At 36.0% G+C, this 15,845-nt stretch overlaps 2 protein-coding genes across 5 annotated transcripts; both read right to left on the reverse strand.

The window, feature by feature from the left end:
* Window positions 1–109: 109 nt before the first annotated feature.
* LOC140791575 (putative disease resistance protein RGA4) lies at window positions 110–4,134 on the reverse strand. Of its 4 annotated transcripts, none has more exons than XR_012109586.1 (4): window positions 2,416–4,134; window positions 669–878; window positions 523–564; window positions 110–441 (listed from the first exon to the last, which is right to left on the reverse strand). XR_012109586.1 is itself a non-coding variant. In XM_073142220.1 (4 exons), exons 1-3 carry the CDS (start codon window positions 3,777–3,779, stop codon window positions 554–556), a joined length of 3,054 nt encoding a protein of 1,017 aa, XP_072998321.1. In that variant the 5' UTR covers window positions 3,780–4,124; the 3' UTR covers window positions 110–441; window positions 523–553. The 4 variants fall into 4 exon arrangements, 3 of the variants coding, with proteins under 3 accessions (XP_072998321.1, XP_072998320.1, XP_072998322.1); XM_073142220.1 differs by having other exon boundaries at window positions 669–3,652; window positions 3,721–4,124; XM_073142219.1 differs by having other exon boundaries at window positions 669–4,133.
* A 4,641-nt stretch (window positions 4,135–8,775) lies between these two features.
* Window positions 8,776–12,772, reverse strand: LOC140791173 (disease resistance protein RPP13-like). The gene is made up of 5 exons (XM_073141586.1): window positions 10,225–12,772; window positions 9,877–9,969; window positions 9,333–9,812; window positions 9,172–9,223; window positions 8,776–9,086 (listed from the first exon to the last, which is right to left on the reverse strand). Exons 1-4 carry the CDS (start codon window positions 12,770–12,772, stop codon window positions 9,198–9,200), a joined length of 3,147 nt encoding a protein of 1,048 aa, XP_072997687.1. The 3' UTR covers window positions 8,776–9,086; window positions 9,172–9,197.
* Between the last annotated feature and the right edge of the window lie 3,073 nt (window positions 12,773–15,845).

The following is a 15,845-nucleotide window of genomic DNA, read 5'->3' on the forward strand; positions in this document are numbered from 1 at the left end:
TCTACTTGAAATATACTGTATCATTATAGTACAGTATATTTCACATCCTAAAGATCTACTCGAAACATCTACTTGAAATTATAGCAATTATAGTACAAAAGATTCAATCTTTTTCCAAAAAGGTTCCATAAACTTTGTTATATTGCAAACTTACACAATAAGTAGAGATTGAAACATAAACACACTGAAGAAACATCACACTATATATGGTCCTTGCAATTAAGCAAGATCACGACTGCAGCAATAATTCTGATATACAATATATACTACTATTTATTTTGCCAATCAGATAAACACATTATAGCATAAGAAAGGTGCTTTGATTCCCTTTTCTTTATTTTGACAAAGTAAATCATCATGCTAGATCGAGAACTCTATTTCCTGTAAAATGTGATGACCAAAATAATTTGGACTTTGAGGGAAGAAGCCTCACGACAAGGCCTGCAGACAGAATGAGCAGTCTTAAAGCAGTTATCTCGAAGGTAAAGTAAAAAAAAAAAAGGAATTAGCTTTTATACTCACTTGGCTGCTGGCGTTAATCTTCTTCCAAGTCTTAATAGTAGCCTAATACAACATATATGATAGGAAATTATTATCTAGCTACCAAAGAAGAAACGTGGCTAACAAAACTTGTTAGGCAACAATTCAATATGCAGCATATGACGCACCTGTGGATATTCTTTTATTCTGGATGTGAGATATCTTATACCAGTCTGTACCTATCTCTTTCTCAGTGCGTTTCCATAAATTTTCGCTGCAGGCCGCGATATCTAATGTTTCCAGTGCAGTGAGGCGTTGAATACTCTCAGGTAAACAATTGATAAGTGGGCAGTCGTAGACCTCCAAGGATCGCAATGAGGAGAGTTCCCCCAACCATTCTGGAAGTGTGGCAAGTGATTTGCAAAAATTAATTTCCAAGGTTTCGAGGGAGGTGAGGTGTCTGATGCTATCTAGCAAACTGGTCTGATGTTTAAGACTACTGATTCTTAAGTGTTTGAGGGACATTTCACGAACATCTAGCCCCATAAGAAGTGGTAGCATTGAACTTACTAGAATCAATGTCTTGACTGATGGTGGAATACCTAGTTGTACTCGTAGCTTGGGACAATTATAGATGTTCAGCTCTTCAAGGCATGGGAACATAGATGCTCCTCTTTCTCCATCCTCTGTCACTTCAGCAGTCACCCATTCTTCAAGCCCCCACATTTCAAAAAATCCTAGTCTTCTCAGTGAAGGGAATGATGTACCTGATGTGTTTCTGTCCCCACAGAACTCCTCATTTATTCTTCTTACTTTGTGCATATCTTTAATAAGTATCTCCTCAAGCTTAGGCAGCTGCCCTAGCACAGGCAGGTGTTTACAATAATGGACGCCTATGAATTTGATCTTGACTAAATTCGGGAGGAATGACTCTATCCGGCTCCTCATCCAGCTAGGGAAAATCAAACATTCATAGTGCTGGATGCACAATTCCTGCAAATTTTGGTGCGGTTGGAGTGCTTCTACCATAGCCTCTGTTGCCCGTTTGATCCCATCATCAATTATGTAATTATCACACTCATACATTAGGGATTTGATACTCCCTCTCTCCCTTAGATTTATTCTCTTAGCATTAGTGATGTTGTGCACTACAAATTCAGTAGATGGACCCTTGAAAACATAAAGTTGAACAGCACTATCGTGCCCAAGTTCTGGTGACTCCTCTCTTTGGATCTTTGTCATATTGCTGATGGTGTTGGGTAACTCATCAAGCATTGCACACCCCTTAATGTCTAGTGTTCTTAATTCTATGAGATTGCTCAGAGATTCAGGTAGATTTTGAAGATTATAACAACCACATAATTTTAATGAATATAGTTTTTGGAGGCTCCCAATAGAGTCGGGAAGTTTTGAAAGTTCACGAGAAAAGGAAAGATCAAGGTAGACCAATTTATAAAGTTTGCCAATAGATATCGGAAGAGTAATAATAGAACAATTATTGATGTTCAATATCTCTAAATTTATAAGATTGGCCAAAGATTCAGGTAGAGTTTCAAGATTACGACAATTAGTGATGCTCATTGTCCTCAAATTCACAAGATTAACTAGAGATTCAGGTAGGCTTCTAAAATTATGACAATTACCTAGTTTTAAATTATTTAGGTTTTGGAGCCTCCCTATGGAATCAAGAAGAGTACTAATATCCCAATAGTCTGATACTATCAACGTCTGTAAGTTCCAAAGATTTTCTATCCTTTCATCTACTTGTCCAAGATCACCCGAAAATTTGAGATACCTTAGTTGTTTCAGCTTGTATACTGAGGTCGGTGGCTTACCAAAGGAACAATTATTCAAATCTAAGACTCTGAGACATTTAGTGTATGAGAAGATTTCCTTAGAAAGATAACTGCATTCTTGATAGTGTAATGCTCTTACCTTCCGTGGTAAATCTTTCTGGAGCTTCGATAGTTGAGAGTATTCGATTATTGATGCATAGAGGCACTCCGCGGGATTAATTTTTGGGCTCTTCTTAGCTTCCAAGACTGCAACTTCATCCCCAGCAATAGATCTTGCAAGATCGTAGACCAAGTCATGCATCTTGTAAGTTTCTAGTTCAGTTTCTTCAAGAAATGAAATTGCCAGCAGGTAGTTGACATAATGATCACCAACATATTGCTTCTGAATGAACCTTTGAGCAATCCATTGTTGAATCAGCATGTCCTTGTCTAGCTCAAAGGCTTTGGGATACAAGGAGCAATAAACGAAGCATAATTTCAATGGGGAGGGCATATATTGATAGCTTAACTTTAGAGAGGATATAATTTCATTCTCTGATGAATGTCCACCTTCCTCTTCCTCCAATTCCCAAAATTCACTATCTAACACTTCCTTCCATGCGTCTTCCCCACTCTTAAAACAGAGCATGCCTCCAAGAGTATTAGCTGTCAAAGGTACACCTTGACATTTCTTCACTATTTGCTTTCCAATTGATACTAGATTAACTTTTGCACCAGCTGACCCAAACGCCCTTCGCTCGAACAGCTCCAAGCGATCATGATATGACAAGTGCTTCAACATATGTGGGGTTTCAGCGTGCATGATTGAGAGAACCTGTTTACTGCGGGTAGTCACTATGATTCTGCTCTCTCTTTCACCACCTTGTAATATTTGCTTGAAGGGCTCCCACTGTTTCCAGTCTTCATTCCACACATCATCCAAAACAATCAAGTACCTCCTCCCATTTAGAATTTGTTTTACTCTTTGCACTTTGGACTCCAAATTGCCAAGGCTATTCCTATTTGTAGTTCCAGATGATAACAATATATCTTCGACCAATTTTTCCACTTTGAAGTCCATGGCATGAACCCATATCTTTGGCTCAAAGGCATTCTTTATCCTGTCATCGTTAAAGATTAGTTTGGCAAGCGTCGTCTTCCCCAGGCCCCCAATGCCGACTATAGGAATAATAGAGATAGTGTCACTTGGAGACAGCAATCTGTTTATTATCTCAGTCGCCTCTTCGCCTCTCCCTAAAACATCATCTTTGTTCACTGCAGAGAAGGTCGTGCGGCCCTCAATTACTTCTTGTTGATTAGTGATCGCCTCCTCTCTCAGACTGTATTTGCTTCTTTCTTCTGCAATTTTGTCCAGAGTCTTTCTCATATCTTTCAATCTGTAAACCATAATTGGGAGATCCAGATAAAATATTGACTTGGAGCTGCTGGAGAAATAGTTTAATACCTTTGTATTCTTCGACTGGTTTTGGATTTGGAATTGGTCCAACATGTCCTCAATCTCATAGGCTGCAGATTTGAGCCTCTTCAACCAAACGCGCACAAATTCGTCATTGAAAGATCGCTTCTCGGCATCATTGAGGACTGCTTGAACTGAGAGCAAGGTGGTCTTCATGTCTTCTAGGTCATTCTTGAAGTTCCATAGCAGTCCAATCTCCGACCATAGCCCAGAGCCTAACTTGCTAACTAACTCCTTCACAACGGCAGATGCAAGAAGTTCTCCCACAATCACCATGCCGACTAGATTTCGAACAACTCCAAAGTGAAGAAAGGAAATTGGGTGCTAGACGGCTAGAGAGAGATGAATGATTAGCAATATAGCTAAGCTTTTGGTTTTACTTTTGAAGCTCTTCTTTTTTTCGATGTAAGGCTGACTTTTGATATCTCTGGCTGCGACGTGAACGACATCATAACCTGCCAGAGAGATTTACTGGAATTTAGTATTGCCTGATGACAGAAAGACATCTAGAAGTGGATCCCAGTAGAAACTGTTGGCCAGTTTGGAAGCTTAATGAATATCCTCCGTAACAAGACAGCTAGAGATTGATCGAGTTATCTTATTACCGCTTGCTCCATATAAAATATTTATTAGATTCCTTCTTAACTTTTTGTTTATACTATAACTCCTATTACAACCGGGTCGTCAAAAGATAACTAAATAAAAAATCATATAATAAAATAAACAACTAAAAGAAAAAAGGAAACTTTTAAATAGTTTACTAATTTTATCATTAACACCCTATGAGCCGAGCCTGTGAGAGCTGGTTCCGGCTCATGCTAGACTCGAAATTAATTTCGAGCCTTATAAATCTGCTCAGGCTCGGCTCAGTTCAGCTTAACTCGAGCCGAGCCCGAGCCTAAAATGAGTCTATTATATAGCCTCATTCAAGCTGAGCCGGGTCGAACTGGACTGAGCCCAAGCTGAACCACAACCTCTTATTAGTCGATGGAGGAGGAGAATGCGGCAGCAGCTTAGCGAAGGAGGATGAGGCGATAGCTTAGTGGAGGACGAGCACGGGGCTTGCCATTGCCGAAGGAGAAGGAGCCGGCTTGCTGTTGCTGAAGGAGTAGGAGGCGGCGGCTTGCCATTGTCGAAGGAGGAGGAGGAGGCGGTGACTTGGCGAAGGAGGACGAGGCGGGCCGTGGTGGAGCACGGGATATGCCGTTGCCGAAGGAGGAGAAGGAAGCAGGTCGTGGTGGAGAAGGACGTCGAAGAAGCAGGCGGTTTGTCGTTGCCAAAGGAGGAGGAGGCGGAATAGAGATTTGAGAGATTTAGAATTTGAGAATTATAATTTTGTAAGAAACCCTTTTATACCGAGACTATCGAACCGAGCCTGAAGCGAGCCGGTTGCGCTTAAGCTCGCTTCAATATTATTTTCGAGCCAAATTCAACGGCTCGGGCTTAGCTCATTTCTAAGTGAGCCGAGCCGAACTCGAGCTTCAGTCGAACCTAGCCCAAGCCACTCATTTATTTTGACAGTCCTAATATTATAACGAAATATTCCTGTTGGGATACCATTCTATTAAATTAGTTGGTTTAAATTAACCAAAGGTTTTATATGAAAATTGTAGACATGCAAGCAAGGTAGAGTTAATCTTAATATCCTACAACAATTCATTAATTTCAAGAAAGAAATTATTATAACGTAGCCTGATATACAAATGAAAGGGGAGGAGCTGACGGATTCAAACACCGGCTAGCTACAGAGCAGCAGGGCGGCGAGGTGGGAGGAAGAGCGACGACCCCGGCAACGACTATCATTACCTCGACGACCACGACATCACCATCCAAGGTGATGGCAGCCTCAGCCAAGGCGAAACGAGGAGGAGAGGGAGGGCCCACTGAGGAAAGTGAAAGGCGACAAGAGGAGGAAGGAGGAGGGAGGAGGAAGTAAAGGGAAAGACAGAAAAGGAAAGAGGGAGAAGGAGGAAGAAGAAAAGGGAGGGAAGGTAAAAAAATTAAAGGACCTCTAAGTGGAGGAGGAAATACTAGAGGAGGAGAGATGGAGGAGGCCGTTGGCAATGGCTCCGAGGGGAGTTACTAATCCCGGAGCACCGGGGGGTTAAGGGAGGTTACTAACCCAGAGGTCGGTGCTTTCCCAAAGAGAATAAGTTAAAAGTCAATTATATAAATCTTTTATGCTACTCGACATCATAGTACTGGAGTATCTAGATTTGTATTCTGGTATCCTAAGTTTCTTTATAACATTGGTGATACATTTAACATTCTAGATCGCAACAAAAGAAGGGTATGATAATCAATTTAGATATATTTGTTGATTTTAAACAGTTACCTCTTAGAAATACTCCACGAAAATTCCTTGAAAACTAATAATATGGTATTTTTGAAAGAATTTAATGATTTCAATGAAAAGTATGATAGCTGAATAATGCATTTACAATTATGATATTGGAGGTTTCCCGTTACAATTAAAAAAAAGCATTTCAAAAGGAAAAGCTTGTAGGCGAAAAGCTCTATTAATTTTGATGAAATTGATATAAGCTCAATACACAATAGAGGGAGAGATCGGGTGATGGACTGAAATAGATGAAATGATATATACACCCCTATAAGAATCACAAAGATCCCCTACTAATTCAGTAAGATATGAGAAATGTGGGTCGTGTGAGAGATTACTGTGGCAAAAAGTACCCTTGGATTTCAAACATGATTGTTAGAAGTAGCCATATGCCAACAGTGGGGGGGTTCTTCCATGCGGACATATCTTTCATGTAGATTGCCTGAATGAGACTACTCCAAAGATCCAAATTCATGAACCTCCATGCCCTTTGTGTTTGAGAGTTGCTAATGATGATCGAGCTGTATCATTCTCAAAACATCTTCAGGTGGCTCTAAGATTCGTTCGCAGGCTTTAACATTGCTTCCAGTAGCATTAGCGGGACCAGCATTGTACGCTCTCCTCGGAACGAGAACTCGGCTCTCTGATGAGGAATCATTTCAAGAAGCAGTTCGCGTCTAAGCGGAAGATCGGCAAGGATCTCTTCGGTGCGACAGTTTTTAAGAAGTTTGGATCATTAGATCATCATCTTTGTCATGACAAGATAATCGTGATCGATCTAGGTGATCCTTCAGAGATATATGGAATGCGATAACATGGTAAAGCATCCAGATATCCTTGTATTTTGGGTCCACAGCAGTCCATGTACATTCTACTCTAGAGGCTGAAGATTTAGTCATAGAACCTTCTAAATACTAGTTAGTTGTACACTGCTTATTTTCCATGGCAGGCATCAATACTGCGTTCTTTTTGTTGTATATTAAATATCTCATGGTTTTTTATAGATCACATGGAAAATATGAGGATGGATTTTGTTTTGTAATAAATCGTACCTACCAATTTCCTGGATGAGGTGAAAGTTATGTGGGGGAAGTTTGGATTGGCAGCTGTTGATTATTGTTTGATTGTTTCGTAGAACCTAAAATAAGGAATTTGTGAAAATTTTCTACCTTCTCATGTGATTGCTATTTAAAATTAATATATCGTATTTAACTTTTTGCTTACAATCTTTTGTTGTTTTTATTACTTTCCCATTCTTAACTATCTCATAGAGAAAGATTAGCTTAACAAAATATCTAGGTATGACTACTTTGATTATTTTAGAAGGTATTAATTTCCTCATCAGTTTCACTTGTTATTCAAACCAATCAACTCTCTTTAAAGATAACAATACTTCCAAACCCAATGTCTAAACCTAACGAGTTCCAATTAGTGTTGTCCACCAAGAAGTAGGCAGACCCATCACCATTGGTACCTGATGCACTTCTTTTCAATGGCAAGATAGAAGAGAAAAAAAAATAATAATTCCAATGGCAAGAGAGGAGAGATAAAAAGAGACTAGCGTATTTACTATTGTACCATTTATTTAATATTTAATTATTAAATAAATCAACAAAAGATACAAGATCTACAAGATTACTCTTTGAGGATAAATAATTATCCAAATCTATAATTAGATTATCGGTTACCTTCGAATAAATAAAAATGACTAGTAAAATTAAGAGGAAATTGCACTTTACTTTACGTGGTTTGGCTCAATGTCAAGGAAAAAGCTCATATCTTTTTAATTTAAATATGTAATCCTTTTTTAATCTTGACTAATATACATTTTTTTTAAATCATATTTGATCAAACTAAATATCTAAATTTAAAATACTCATTAGAGATAAAGTCATATAAGATTGAATAAGCTTTCCAATACATATAAAATAATACCGATTATATTTTAAATAATAAATATATAATAAATATATTAAATATATATATGCTTTCATTGGTATTATTTTAGATGTGTTAAAAAGCCTATTTAATCCTTTGAGATTTTGTCTTTAATAAAGATCTTCAAATTCAGACTCTGATTTGGTTAATATAATAAAAAAAGATAATTACATTTTAGTCAAGACTATATAAGAGTTAAATATTTAAGTTAAAAATGTATGAGGATATTATAAAATTGAGCTAAAATTGAGGGAAGTTATAAGTGTAATTAACTGTAAAATTAAAATGCAATGAATGCAATTTGCTGAGAAAGAGAAAAAGGAAGAATTTGATCACTATCCCTTGGGATAGCATCTGCATTCCTCCATGGTATTGATGCTTCCATTATTCATAGTATCTATATTGTCTCATTGTACTTAGCATATTGCATTTTATTAACACTAAATGTTATCTTGAAACTTAATATTTGTATGATGCTCTTCCAATCTTAGTAGCTATAGGGTATGCTGTTTTATAGTACGGAATTGTGTAATGGATTTGCCTCCTCTAATTAAATTAATTTAATGGTCTTTGAGCAAAACAATATTAGCAATGTACCTAATCATATTATCTAATACTTGAGATAATACTCTTGAGAAAAATGAGACAGATTAGAAACAACCATTCTAACTAGCAATTTAAAGCTAACATAAAGCAGTTACAATAACAATAGAATGCTTGCTTCCCACTCTGTATATTGCAAATTTACACAATAAAATTAAATGGGGAAATAACAGTGGCAAGCTTCAATCTTATTACAAATAGGGGATAAACAAACTTTATTACATTGCAAACTTACAGAATAAATAGATTGAAGTATGAACACACTGTGCTGAAGAAACATCAAACAATATATACTAGTATTTATTTTGCCAATTAGACAAACACATGATAGCAGAAGAAAGTGCTTTGATCCCGTTTTCTTTATTATGTCGAAGTAAATCGTCATGCCAGATTGAGGAACTCCGTTTCCTTTAGGATGTGATGACCAAAGTAATTTGGATTTGGAGGGAGGGAAGAAGCCTCACGGCAAGGCCTGGAGACAGAGCGAGCAATGTTAAAACAGTCTGCTCAAAGGTAAAGGAAAATAGATAAATAAATAATGGAATATGATTTTATACTCATTTGGCTGCTGGCATCAATCTTCTCACAACTCCCAAGGCAAAGGGTAACCTAATGCAACAAATATGAGAGGAGATTATCAGCTAGCTAGCAAAGAAGAAAAGTGACTAAGAAAACGTATTAGGCGACAAATTAATTAACAGATGGCATGGTTACGTACCTGTTGATATTACGATATTCGGAATATGAGATATCTTATCCCAATCTTCACCCGTCTCTTTCTCAATGCGTTTCTTTAAGCTTTCGCTGCATCGCTCGATATCTGATATCTCCAGTGCAGTGAGATGTTGCATGCTCTCAGGTAAACGATCGATGAGTTGGCAACCTTCGATCTTCAAGGATCGCAACGAGGAGAGTTCCCCCAACCATTCTGGAAGTGTGGCAAGTGATTTGCAATAACTAATTTCCAAGGTTTCGAGAGAGGTAAGGAGGTGTCGGATGCTCCATGGCAAATTGATCATATCTTCAAGCCAGCCAATGCTCAAGTGTTTTAGGGACATTCCATCACAAACATCTAGCCCCGTAAGAAGTGGTAGCATTGAGCTTCCTAGATTCAATGTCTCAACTGATGGTGGAATACCTGGTCGTACTCGTAGCTTGGGACAATCAGAGATTTTCAACTTTTCACACTGCAGCCGTTACCCATTTTTCGAGCTCCGGCATATTGCGGAGCCCTAGTGTTTTCAGTGAGAAGAATGATGTACCTGCAGTAATTCTTGCCCCACAGAATTCCTCACTTATTCTCCTTATTTTTGGCATATCCAAAATATTTATCATCTCAAGGTTAGGCAGCTGCCCTAGCACGGGCAAGAGTTCACAAACACAGATTTCAAAAAGATCGATCCTGACTAGATTTGGGAGAAATGACTCCATCTGTCTCCTCATCCAACTAGGGAACATTGTGCCATTGTAATTCTAGATGTGTAATTTCTGCAAATTCTGATGTGGTTGGAGTGCTTCTACCATGGCCTCTGCAACCCCTCCTTTCCCATTCTTACACTCATATATTAGCGATTCGATACTCCCTCATCTCTCGTTTAAATTTGTTCTCTATGCATCAGCAATGTTGGACACTACATATGTATTAGGCCCAAGTTCTAGTGGCTCACTTCTTTGGATCTTTAGATGTCTCATCTCACAAATAGCTTTAGGTGACTCAATAAGCATTCCACACCTCTCAATGTCTAGTGTTCTCAACTCCATGAGATTATCTAGAGTTTTAGGTACATTTTTAAGATTTAAACAACCATGTAAATTCAATGAACGTAGTTTTTGGAGGCTCCCAATTGAGTCAGGAAGTCGCCAAAGTCCTCTAGAAAAGGAGAGATCGAGGTGCATCAAATTAGTAAGTTTGTCGATAGATACAGGAAGAGCATGGATATTAGAACAACCACTGATTTTTAATATCTCCAAATTCACAAGATTGCCTAGAGATTCAGGTAGGCTTTCAATGCAACGACAGTCTTCGATGTTCAATGTCTTCAAATTCACAAGACTGCCCAAAGATATAGGTAGACTTCTAAGATTACTACAATTTTCGAAGTTCAATGTCTTCAAATTCACAAGACTGCCCAGAGATATAGGTAAACTTATAAGATTACCACAGCCTTTGATGTTCACTATCTCCAAATTTATAAGATTGCTCAGAGATTCAGGTAAACTTTTAAGATGAAAACAGTCTTCAATGTTTAATGTCTCCAAATTCACAAGATTACCGAGAGATCCAGGTAGAGTTGAAAGGAAAATGCAGTCAGCAAGTTTTAAATAATTTAGTTTTCGGAGGTTCCCAATAGAGTCAGGAAGAGTACGCATAACCAAATTGTCTAATATTATCAACCTCTCTAAGGTGCAAAGTTTTCCTATCCTTTCATCTAGTTGAAGAAAACTGCCCGAAAGTTTGAGATACCTTAATTGTTTCAACTTGTACGTTGAAGTCGATAGATTGTAAATGGAACGATCACTCAAATCTAAGACTTTAAGACACTTAGTGTATGAGAATATTTCCTCAGGAAGGTACCAGCATTGTTGGAAGTATAATGCTCTTACCTTGCGCAGTAAATCTACCCGGAGCTCCGATGGTTGATGGTATCCGATTATTGATGCATAACGGCACTCCTCGAGATTAATTTTTGGTCTCTTTCCAACTTCTAAGACTGAAACTTCATCGCCAGCAATAGATCTTGCAAGATCGTACACCAAGTCGTGCATCTTGTAGTATTTTGCTCCACATTCTTCAAGAAATGAAATTGCCAGCAGGTAGTTGACATAATAATCACCGACATGTTGTTTCTGAATGAACCTTTGAGCAATCCATTGCTGAATCAGCATGTCTTTGTCTAGCCTAAAGGCTTTGGGATACAAGGAGCAATAAACGAAGCATAATTTCAATGCGGAGGAGGGCATATATTGATAGCTCAACTTTAGAGAGGATATGATTTCATTCTCTGACGGGTTTCCACCTCCCTCTTTCTTCAATTTCCAAAATTCACTATCTAATACTTCCTTCCATGCGTCTTCCCCGCTCTTAAAGCAGAGCATGCCTCCAAGAGCCTTTGCTATCAAAGGTACACCTTGACATTTATTTGCTATTTTTTGATCTCCAATTGATACTAGCATATGTTTAATTTTTTCACTAGCTGACGAGAATGCCCTTTGCTTGAACAGCTTCAAGCAAACATCATCTGACAAGCGCTTCAACTTATGTGGGGTTTCAGTGCTCATGATTAGAGGAACTCGATCACTGCGTGTAGTCACTATTATTTTGCTCTCTCCTTTACCACCTGCTGGTAATATTTGCTTCAATTCTTCCCATTTTTGATGGTCTTCATTCCACACATCATCCAAAACAATCAAGTAGCGCTTATTATCTAGAATTTCTTTGACTCTTTTCGCATTGAAATCGAAATCGCCAAGGCTATTCCTATTTTCAGTTCCCGATGATAATAGCATAGTTTCAACTAACTTTTCCAGTTTGAAGTCCATAGCATGAACCCATATCTTCGGGTCAAATGTATTCTTTATCCTGTCATCGTTAAAGATTAGTTTGGCAAGCGTCGTCTTCCCCAGGCCCCCAATGCCGACTATTGGAATAATAGAGATAGCGTCACTTGGAAACAGCAACCTGTTTATTATCTCTGTCGCCTCTTCCCCTCTCCCTAAAACATCATCTCTGTTCACAACCGAGATGGTCTTGCGGCTCTCAATTACTTCTTGTTGATAAGTGGTGGGGGCCTCCTCCCTGAGATTGTATGTGCTTCTTTTTGTTGCAATCTTCTCTAATCTCTTCCTCATCCCTTTTAATCTGCAAGCCATAATTGGGGTTGAAAACGTTGATTTGGTTTGGAATTCGTTCAACATGTCCTCAACATCATAGGCCGCAGCTTTGAGGCTCTTCAACCAGAGGCGCACGGCTTCGTTCTCGAGAGATTGCTTCTCGGCATCATTGAGGACTGCTTGAATTAATTCCAGGGTGTTCTTCATGTCTTCGAGGTCCTTCTTGAAGTTCGGTAGCAGTCTAATCTCCGACCATAGCCCGGAGCTCAACTTGCTAACTAGCTCCTTCACGACGGCAGATGCAAGAAGTTCTCCCACAATCACCATACCGACTAGATCTCGTACAACTCCAAAGTGAAGAAAGGAAATTGGATGCTAGAGAGAGAGATGAATGATTATCAATATAGCTAAGCTTTTGGTTGTCTTTTGAATGATTATTATTATTATTATTAGTCAAATGATTCAACGAGAAGTATTAATTTCTCTCTCCTAATCAAAAGATTAAGATTAATGATACCAAATAAAATTAATCGGAAGTATTCGGTCACTTTTCTAAATTGTAAGAATAAATTAGTTATATTTTATTTCTCTTAACTATCTAATATTTTATAAAAGATAAAAATAATAATAAATTGGTAGAAGTTGACCGTCTTATTATTAAGAAAATAGTAATAAGAATAAGCAATAAAAAAATACTTAAATTCTAATTTTTTATGGAGTAATCTAGTCACATATATAAAATATCTTATATACCCTTTAATTTATAAAGGATGAAAATTATTTTTAATAACTCATTGAATCATTGCTCTTATTATTATTATTATAGATTTTGACAAATCACACCCTACATTTTATCTATTTTGTGATTCACACTCTTTGAGGATTTTATAACTCGACCCTCATTTTCTCTATAAATCTCATTTAACACCCTAAGTTAACTTAGACGGTATTAAAAAAAAATATTCCGTTATAATATACAAAATAATTTATAAATACCTAAATTACTTCTATCTTCTTTATCCTCTTATTCTTTTTCCAAAAAAGAAGAAGAAGAAAAGGAGGAGGAGGAGGGAGGGGGAGGAGGGAATGCGACGAAAGTTGGTGATGGTAGCAACAATGACACATCGACGACCACAGTGGAAAAGGTAGATGGGAAAGATGGTGAATGGATATAAAAAATAAGATAAAATAATGAGGATAGTTTTGTAATTTAGTTTATGTTAGTTAGTCAAAATAACATCAAAGTGTTAAATAATAATTATAAGAAAAAATGAGAGATCAAATTATAAAATTCTCAAAAACAGAGTGTGAATCATAAAATAGATAAAATATAAGGTGTGATTTATAAAAATATATTATTATTATTTTGAAAGGGAGAAGTTGACTTTTGAATTCTCTGGCTACAACGTGCACGACATTATCAATTGATGACAGAAGACATCTGAGAGTGGATCCCAATACAAACTGTTGGCTAGTTTAACTGAAAGCTTAATGGATGTCTTCCAAAACCAGACACAACTAGAATTCGATCTTGATCTGACTTATGACTTATCTTATTACCCCTTCGGCCCTTCCTCCATAAAATATTTATTGGATTCTTTCTTTCCTTAAAATAGTTATCTTGTTAATATATTTTCAATTTTATTGCTTGGTGCTTCTTTTAACTATCTAAATTTTCAAATAGAAAATCAATCAAAAAAGATAAGCTAAATAAATTTTTTTATCATTTTTAAATAATATCAAATTGAGTAAAGGTTATTTTATCAGAATTTTAATATGAATAATATTATTTATACTACATGTGTAAGAGGTTAAGAAATTTATTGTTTAAGAGTTTTCATCGAAGAGTAAGAGACGTTAATTTATATGCATGTTATAAAAAATTCAGTTTTACTATATTTTCACAATAAAAAGAGATTATGATGTCTTTATATTTCTACTAGATTAGAAATATCGGGATTAAATAGAATTTCAGATTTCTGAAATTATTTAATATTTTATCTTTATTTTCAAAAATAACATATAAAAAAATATTTATTCTCATATATTTTATTTGTAGAAAATAAAATATAAGAGATCCTTTTAAAAAATATTATTTATGGGATGAGAATTTTTATGGGATCAAATACAATATTATCATTTATTCATTGTTTCTAATGTAAGAAGAATTGAGATATATATTTTTAAAAATATTGATATCCTAATTTATGGATAATTCATGCTTAAATTGTATTAAGAAGAATCAAGAATATTTATGATAAGAGAATTATGATATTTGAAATTTAAAATAAATCAGTATAAATGAATATCGATAAAAGTGAAATTTAAAATCTAGATTTTCTAAGAAGATAAATTCAGAAAAAAATATATATTAGAATGTGACATTACAATATGCTACTAAGTGACTCTAGCGAAATTAAAAAATAAAATTTTAGTTTTCATCCGTGATGACTTTGATCTTACTCAACTACTATTGAAAAAGTCATTAGTGTACTGTAGAGGTACTTTCTATAATCTTAATTGGATCAACTATCTAAAAAAAAATCTCGAGTGCTAACCTGATGGTAAATAGTAATGCGATCATTGATGAGATAATATGACATATATCCATTTTCATGGTTACTATAGTAGTACACTTTTAATAGACATCAATTCTTATTATATTTATTTATTTAACATAAGATGTTATGAATGAAAGTAAGTGGCAAAAAGAATATTAATTTTCTAAGACAGCTTATATATATCATTATGATTTGTTTTCTACTACTATATGCATCATGTATTGATTTTTATCATTAGATATATTTCTAGTTGAGTGAGTTATTTGCTTGGCGTTCAGCTCATAAGTATGTGCCATGTTGTAGGAAGATTTTGAGGACTAAGTATACTTGTTTGTAGTGCCACCTTCACCTAGGATTTGATCCATTTGAGTTTTTATAATTTTCTAGTTTTATCCTAGAAATTCACAATCATCATATTCTCAAATAGGAGCATGGCAATTGGACTTCCCTAAATTTCTAACTCCTAATAAAAATAAATATTAAATGGTATCACCAATAAAAGGGAGGGAGATTTAGGGTACCATATTCATAAAATAGTGAGAAGAAAAGAGTTAATTATATTTTGACTCCAACTACCAGTTTTTATCACTTTCACTCTCTCGAGAGAAAAAGTGGACATATACACTCCCTAAATTATCTAATTGTATCACTAAACCTCTCTACTAAAAATTATATTAAAATTTACCACTAATTAGACAGATAAATATATTATTACTTTCTCTTTCCCTCTTATTATAAATGGATTTTATGCTACTAAAGGAGAAAATGGTGACATTGGAAGACAGATTATTTTTATCTATTTATTAGGTTAATTAAAATTTTAAGATTATTTCTATCAA

The sequence above is a fragment of the Typha latifolia genome, chromosome 6 (genome assembly GCF_019914945.1).
Source record: "Typha latifolia isolate L0001 chromosome 6, TyphaL0001v2, whole genome shotgun sequence".
NCBI lineage: Eukaryota > Viridiplantae > Streptophyta > Magnoliopsida > Poales > Typhaceae > Typha > Typha latifolia.

Bases quoted from the DNA above. Each gene is read 5' to 3' on its own strand.
- LOC140791575 (XM_073142219.1), bottom strand. From the start codon at position 4,008: ATGGTGATTGTGGGAGAACTTCTTGCATCTGCCGTTGTGAAGGAGTTA.
- LOC140791173 (XM_073141586.1), bottom strand. From the start codon at position 12,772: ATGGTGATTGTGGGAGAACTTCTTGCATCTGCCGTCGTGAAGGAGCTA. The intron at 9,970-10,224 runs AGAGAACAAATT...TGCCCGTGCTAG, and splicing joins GTCCAACATTGCTGATGCAT to GGCAGCTGCCTAACCTTGAG. The intron at 9,224-9,332 runs GTACGTAACCAT...TTGTTGCATTAG, and splicing joins GAATATCGTAATATCAACAG to GTTACCCTTTGCCTTGGGAG.